Below are 7,726 nucleotides of genomic sequence, written 5' to 3' on the forward strand. Positions count from 1 at the left end.
CTTTCAGCAAACATCCATCCACCCTCCATACGGCCCACCAGGCAGCCCCCTAGCGTGGCAGCTGTTTGAACAAATGACTATTACAAAAGGAAACATGAGCTAAAACAGAATTTGTAACAACGGGAAGGACAGAATGTGCCAATGCACTCTCTTCATATTTATGAGAAACTCTTAGATTAAGCGACTCTAGAGATAGACCAGAACACGTGAAGAACTAGCCAGAAGCCTCCTCACCATAACTTCTGCTGGGTAGACTCTTAAACACTGCGATGAGCTCCGCATTGTACCCGATCTTCACCTGGAAACGGTCCCCATTCCTCACGCACACCCCGTTCTGGGAGCTCACTGCTTTGTGGAGCGAGGCCCCCAATTTCTGTGGGAGTCCTCCTTCCGTTCCGGGGGCCACGCTCCCTGAGCCACAGGGGATGTCAGGAATATGCTGCCTCAAGGTGGAAGGACTCATCATATTCGCCCCTAATTCAGGATCCCTGGGAGGCTGTCCAGAGAAAGGAGCTGGTGTCTTCTGGAAACTCCTTGCTTTGGCCAAAGGCTTAGGAGTCGTGTTCGCAAAAGGTGTCCATTTGGTCTCCTGTGAAGCCTGAGGAGGACCTTGACCTAACTCACAACCCAAGAGCTGTTGGCTGGGCACCTGTGGAGGACTTTGTGCCAAGGGAGGGGAGATCCCAGTGAGAGTCGTTTGACTTGGGGGGCTGTGACTTGGGCAGGCTGTGGGCGTCTCTTCTTGCCTCTTCCACGTCCCCTTTGCCTGCTCTGGAGTGCTGGGATGACAACTGTGGGAATTATAAGGTCTTCGGTCACCATTAGAAGAAGTACTGGGATTCTGCTGCTTGAAAATGACACCATGGCTTCCTGGCTTGGAAGGATCCCTGGGGACATTCTGGGAAGAGCTCTGCTTGGACTGGGCAGGCTGGGCAGCAAAGGAAGAGCCCACGCCTGCTCTCTGATGTTGTTCTGCTAATAATTTCTCAGCCCTACGGGCCAGAGCCTTCTGTCGATTCTCTTCAATTTTTTTCCTCTGCTCCTCTGTAAGAGGCAAGGACATTTTAACAGGGAAATGCTTATGCAGGAACGTCAATCTTTAATCGGAAACTCTGCAAACGCTGAGGAAGGAAACAAATATTGAAGTCAACATTAAAAGAATTTATTTGCCATGCTCCTACCTTGATTTTAACAAGCTTTTGTTTTAGGAAATGCACAAGAGCATAACCAAAGGATATATTAATGTTTCTTTTATAATTAAACATACACACACAGGGACAGAAGGCAGCATATGCTAAAAATAACGACCCTGACAAAACAGGCAAAAAGCCAGGTCAGATGAAATCCAAAGCCGAAAAGGTATTTTAGCTGCAAGATTTTTCTCCCTCTTATCCCCCAGCCAATGAGAGTTATCAGATCCCAAGGAAGCGATGCACTGCCACCTAAATCCATCACATAATAAGAAGGGCGACATTTCAAACTAGAAAGGATAGTGGATTAGACATAGACCAAAACAACCACGTACCATGGTGTGACGCCTGCTAAAACAGCCTCTTTCCAACCTGGAAAAAGGAAAAATGCATTAGCCTCGCACAGGCTGCACACTGAATTCACCCTTCCAATTCCATCCTCTTATCTTTCTGGCAAATCAATCTGCAGGTGGTTGGCTGCCAGCCACAGAGCAGGTGGCCTTAGTGCCTGTTTCCCGAAACACACCACCATGGGGTAACCGACTCGGAAAAATAAGGGGAAATGCTACATAAAGATGTAAAGAAAAGAGTAAAGTTAATCTGTAATCTCACCATCCATCAACAACCAGTGTGCATAGTTTAGAGCATGGTATAGTTCTGATTCTTTTCTATCCACAGATAGATGTCACATATTTGGAAGACAGATGTATTTATTACAAAATAGGATCAGTACATACATTCTGTTTTGTATCCAGATTTTTTTTTTTCAATTACTTTACTCAGGTCCTCCTTCTATGAGCTGAGCCACTTTTGCAATATTCTAGACCCAGGGAGCTGGATACCAGATTCTGTGGTTTGGTTCAGACTAAATAGCCTCCACCCAATGTAATGCTCATAATGATGACATAGCGGGAACTCCCGCAGCACCAAAGTTTAGGCCTCTAAGAAAAGCCCGAGGGTTTAAAGGTTTCCTTCTGCTGGGGCTCCCTTTGGCCAGAACTCCAACAACATCGATCTCCAGACCTTCCACCTCCCGCAATCACAGCAGTGAAGGAGGGGTTAGGGAAAGGCTTTGTCCCGGGGCACGGCTGCGGCGCTCAGGCTCCCCGGGCAACACACTCCTGCCTGACTTTCCAACCAGCGCTCCCCGGCACAGGGCCGAGGCCTGGTGTGCCAAGTGCCTCCAGTAGCCAGGGGAGGCGAAGCCGCGGGATGAAGTCCCACTGATCAGCCCCAAACCATAGCGCCATCGCACCACATGGACGCCCCTCTTCTCTTTGCTAGGACCTCAGATCCACTCCATTTAGGGGGCGTTCTTCACCCGTGCCAACAGGAAGGAAGCGCCACGCCCCACTCCCACCCCTATCACTCCACTTGGATTCACCCTTCCCCCCCGCTCCACTCCCTGCTCCAAGCTGGCGTTTGGTCTCGTCCCACTCCGTCGCCTTCCTCCCAGTTTACCTTTCTGCTCCGCGAGGCCTAGGGCGCGAGCCACGTTTGCAGCCGACGGCGAACCCAGGCACGTCTCCAGAGCCCTCCGGAGCCAGATAACTCTTCCGGGTGGGCGATTACAAGAGGGTATTCGAGTGCCGCCAGTTCGCCCGCCTAATTGTAGCTCCCAGGCGTGGGAGGTGGAGGCAGGGGAGAAGCCTCACCGAGGAACTACACTTCCCAGCGGGCAACGCGGCCGGAGTTACGCTTCAAATAGTGAAGAAACCGGAGCGGTCCTACAGTGTCTTCTGGGATTTGTAGTTTGGACCCGGAGCCTGGCGAGAATTAGAAGAGACGCAACGTCGTGGGCGGGGCGAGAGTGGTGCACCCTGGGAATGGTAGTTCTAGGTTCCCCCAAAGGTTTAAGCATCCGCCGGATCACGAAAGCCTGGGACTTTGAGGTTTCCCAAACTGGGGTCTCCCTGTTAGAGCTGTCTCAGAGAGCTGTCGGATTGTCTCCAGAGGGTATGCTAGACGGCCAGACTGATTTGGTAGCTTTTAATAAAAAGTATACCCTGGGGCATCCATTGCTGGTATTGATCACCTTGCAATTTGAGCCATCCCTGCTGTCCCAACCTAGACCTGACCTTCATGGACAAAGGAGAATCAGCATCGTCGTCATTGGCATCGTCCTCATCATCAGTCGTCGTGCTGAGCATGTAATGTGAATTATTCTCATTTAATCCTCACGACGACGTTATTATTCGTGTCCCATTGTACAGAAGGGAAAGCTGAGACTGAGTTATTCAATAACTTTTTCAAGGCCTGGTTAGGCTATTTGTGATTCGGATTTTGATGCCCCTACTCTTGAGAGAAAATTAGTAAACTGATGCTATTAGAGTCAGTTTACCCCATTTCTGAGCACGAGCACCTTTTCCCTTCCACAATCAACTCCACTATTAAATATTGGTGGTAAATATAATATTCCCCCATCATCAGTGTACACATGAATGTTACTATTCTGTTTTCAAACGTAGCTTATTTAAAAACAAAGAGGTAGGTCTCTACTTAAGGATTTAGAAAAATGGCCATGACATATTGTTAAGAAAAACAAAGCGCAGCAATGTGTATGTGGTAGTTTGACCATTTAAAAAAAAAAAACCCTTTACCTATAAATGCATGTAAACTCACAGAAAAAGTTCTGGAAAGGAAACTCAAAAACTCACCAACTGTTCAGGACCAGGGTAGGATGGGACAAACTCTTCTGCTTTTTAATCTATATTTTTCTGAATTATTTGAATTTTGTTGTAATAATCGTATAGACCTGGTGTGACTCTTGAAAGAGTAAATCCATTTTTATAAATGGCAAAGACATTGGCCTGGCTTACCAGACTTGAGTAAAGTTTAGTCCTAGAAAGAGTTCAAATCTCAGCTTTTTCCCCTCTAAAAAAAGCCAATAATGTTTAGTCTATGAAACCCAAAGATCTGGCAGGCACAATTGTAAGGGATTCTGGAGATGAGTAACACACCGTTCCTGTCCCCGCAAAAGGCTACAGTATTTGGAGGATAGAAGACGAATGGCTAAAGCTGTCAGATTTAACAAATATCCTAAATATTTGTCCCAAATGGGACATATTTACACTAAAAAAGCATTTGCTGTTTATCTGAAATTCAGATTCAACTGGGAATCTGATCTGACAGCCATAGAAACAGTCACTCCTATTAGCAGTGGCTCAGGACTTAGAACAGCAACAAAGATACGTGGCTAGGTGGATGACTGACAGATATATTGATATGTTGAATTTTGAGGCTAGAAGGGACTTCAGAGCCTATCTCGTTTCACAGGTGAGAGAATAGAGGTGGGATCAGCTGGTGGTCCTTTCAGGGATCGTAGAAACTCACCTGCAGAAGTCAGCTGTGCCTGACGTCACAGACCAGGCAGAGGCTAGGCTGCAGGGGGAAGCTGGTCCCAATGCAGGGCTCTTTCTAGACACTAATCACACACACAAATAGTTGTTGCCTGCTTGCCCTTGCCTAGTAGTCTGTCTGGGCACCTACAACAGATTAAAGTCCCTCTCCCTGAGCTTACGTGCCAGTGATGTAGATGCTGGGCTTCCCGCTTCCCTCCGTTTCTGATCCCCTAGAGAGGGCCTGGCAGCCCTTGGGGAGGGAGTTTTTGACAGCCACCTCAAGGGCATGTCACCACTTGAGCTAATTACTCCTAGAACACTGTGATAAGATTCGGGAGCAGATGCAAGACGTCGGGTGGATAAGGAAGCTGGTCCCTGCTCAGAGCTGCCAATCGGCAAAGGCATTTGCATATCCAAAGCACAGAGGAGCTGTGTGAAGGTTTATAAGCCAAGAAATTCACCTTCCTTAGCAGTTGTTCCGTTCTGATGGACTTAATTGCTCTGAGTCTGACAGTTCAGTTTTTCTCTCTCCTCTCATCTACCTCCTGATAGCACTCCTCCCCCCCAAAACTCAACACATATCTTATAAAGACAGGAACTCTGGTATCATTTCTACACGGTGCATTCCATAGTTTCGTGTGAGGGTTCTCCAGGCATCTTAAATTCTCTGTTTGGTCTTGGTGGCTGTGACTACATCATAGCCTCTTTCTCAAGTCTGGCACATTATCTGCTGGGACGACTTTGTGCTTTGTTTCCAAAAGCATCCCCCGTGACATCTTGCTCCAGTTTTCTCAGACCTGTTAAATTTCACTTCTTTTATTCTTCCCATATCCCAAATTTCACTTTATTTATCCATCCCTCTGTATATCCATTTAACAACAATGCAAGTACCTACTATGGGTTGCCGCAGTGAATAAGAACCCAGATGTCCCCCTTTCTTCATAATGCTTAGAGTCCAGCCGGGGAGGTAGACAAAAAACAAAACAAAACAAAACAAAAACACGACACAAACTAAATGATAAGTACTCGGAGGACCGAAACAGAGGGTTCTATTAGAGGTATAAGAGGGAAATATTTCAGAATGTTCTGGAAAGACCTCTCTAGGGGGAGGCACTGAAGCTGAGCCCAGAAAGAGGAGAAGAGGCAGCCATGCAGGTGTCGGAGGGAGGAGGGTTTTGAACCAGAGGCAAAGGCGAGCACACGGCCCCCAGGCGAGAAGGCGCTGGGCAAGTTTGAGGAGCTGAAGGAAGGCCAGTGTGGCTGCAGGACAGTGTGAGAGGAGGAGAGGGGCACAAGATGGGGCTGGAGAGGCAAGCAGGACAGGTCATCTCAGGGTCCTGCAGGCCAGGGAAAGAAGTTTCAGCTGTGCTGTGAGAGCAGTGGGAGCCACTGAAAGGACTCACACTGGACGGTTTGATCTGACATGTGTCTTAAGAAGATTGCTCTTGCCACTGAGGGGAGCATGCCCTGGAGGAAGATAAGATGCCAATAGGAAGGCCTTGTGGGGAAGCCTTGGCAGGAGTTCATAGAAGAGATGATGGTGGCCTGGCTGGATGGTCACTTTGGAAAACTTCTTGGAGGGAGACTCCAGACCATGTCTCCATCCCAAGGGGCCTGAATGTCTGAGTTCAGTGCACACACACACACACACACACTCGGAGCCCCATTGCTCACCTCCAACTGGCAGCAATGGAGGTGAAGCTGGCTGAGAAAGTTAGGGTGGTAAACTGAACTTTCTTACGGACTGCTATTTTTTTCTGTATACTAGGCAGCTTCTTTACAGAAATATGAATTGAAAAAATTGTGTTCTTTCATCATTATTAAAGGAAAATCAAGACAAAGAGGAGCTCAGCAGCTTGTTCAAGGAAATAGATTAACACTGGGGCCCAAACTCCCTCTCAGATGTCCTCCTTTCTGCTCCTCACCCAGGGTGCTGCTCCACAGGTCCTACAACAAGGGGAGCCCCAGACTTCGCTCAATAGTCTACTCTTGATGTGGTTATATCCATCTCATGGGAGATTGCCCAAGTGGTTGATCTGGAACCTGAAGTGAGTTTGCTCACCTGTCGCACAGCGAGCCAATCCCTGACATGGGGCAGTGAAAGAAAGTAGGAATTTATTGCAAAGCACTGAGCAAAGAGAACAGGCAACGAATGCTGTAATCCTGATCTCCCTGAAAAATCTCCAAGCAAGGGTTTTTATTTGGGGTTTTAGGTGAGGGAAGGGGAGCAGGTGGCCTTGGGGCTCAAGTCCTGAGTCCTCTGCACAGGCGTGACTGCCTGTTCTATGTGCTGCACCCGGTGGATTTTTAGCCTGTGACGTCTAAAGTTTACAGTCAGTCGTTTCAGCTTCTCAGTGCTCCTGCACGATGCTTACTCAGGCAGGGGCTGTCAGCAAGTTCCTCTCTTATCAGTGGTCCTCCTGCTCTTCTGCAAGATAAGCTCAGAAACTTTGGTTATTTTGTTTCCCACGCCAACCTTGTGGGTACAAGGCACAGTTTCACCCTAATCCAGGGAAATTTTAACTTTTTCATCCTCAGTTTCATGGTGGCACCTCATTTGTGACTACAGATGTGAAAATTTAATGTTGGATTGAGTCGTTGGCTTGGTGCAATATCCCTGAAGGCCACCAGGGGGCGAATAATAGTCCATGAAAGCTGCCTGTTTCACTGTTTCCTGTCCGTCTCTCTGGACCCCTCTTCCCTCTTTGGTCCTCTGTGTTTCTCTGTCTCTTCTTGTGTCTCTTTTTCATTTTATGTTACATTTTTATCCTTATGTTACCTTTCAGTCCTTCTCTTTTTTTCTCTGCTCCTCTAATCCCATATCCAGCCTGCCCACATCATGGGACGAAAGCTTATTTTTAGTAGTTTGTTCTATGTGTTGAATTGCTCCTGGTTTTCAGGTCTCAAAAAGTAAAAGTGAAACACTTTGTATTTTTCTCCCTAGGCTTTCCCCACTCTCATTTGTTCGATTTTTACATATATGGCCATCAATTCCCTTCCTCTTCAAGAGAAAAAGAAAGGGGATCCACCCCTGACCCAAATAAAGCATCACACAAACAAAAGGTCATTTGATTGTTAAGGAATTTCAAGAGTAGGGAGAAGTTTAAGAGGGCTTGAGGGCCACACCCTGTCTCCCCTGTAACTAAGACAGCATCTAAATAACCACCCCAAGTGTGGGGTCCCTGCAGATCTGGG

At 47.5% G+C, this 7,726-nt stretch overlaps 1 protein-coding gene across 4 annotated transcripts in view; it reads right to left on the bottom strand.

Annotated features, from left to right (window-relative positions):
- The window catches only part of SMARCAL1 (SWI/SNF related, matrix associated, actin dependent regulator of chromatin, subfamily a like 1), a 53,596-nt gene extending 50,752 nt beyond the window's left edge, over positions 1–2,844 (bottom strand). The window contains exons 1-3 of one of the 4 annotated variants that reach the window (XM_046644023.1): positions 2,652–2,844; positions 1,526–1,562; positions 235–1,121 (exon numbers count right to left, since the gene is read on the bottom strand). In XM_046644023.1, the coding sequence (XP_046499979.1) occupies positions 235–1,063 (829 nt within the window). In that variant the 5' untranslated portion in view covers positions 1,064–1,121; positions 1,526–1,562; positions 2,652–2,844. The other 3 variants (XM_046644026.1, XM_046644024.1, XM_046644025.1) reach the window with 3 other exon arrangements.
- Between the last annotated feature and the right edge of the window lie 4,882 nt (positions 2,845–7,726).

This window comes from Equus quagga, chromosome 17 (assembly GCF_021613505.1).
Source record: "Equus quagga isolate Etosha38 chromosome 17, UCLA_HA_Equagga_1.0, whole genome shotgun sequence".
Classification (NCBI taxonomy): Eukaryota; Metazoa; Chordata; class Mammalia; order Perissodactyla; family Equidae; genus Equus; species Equus quagga.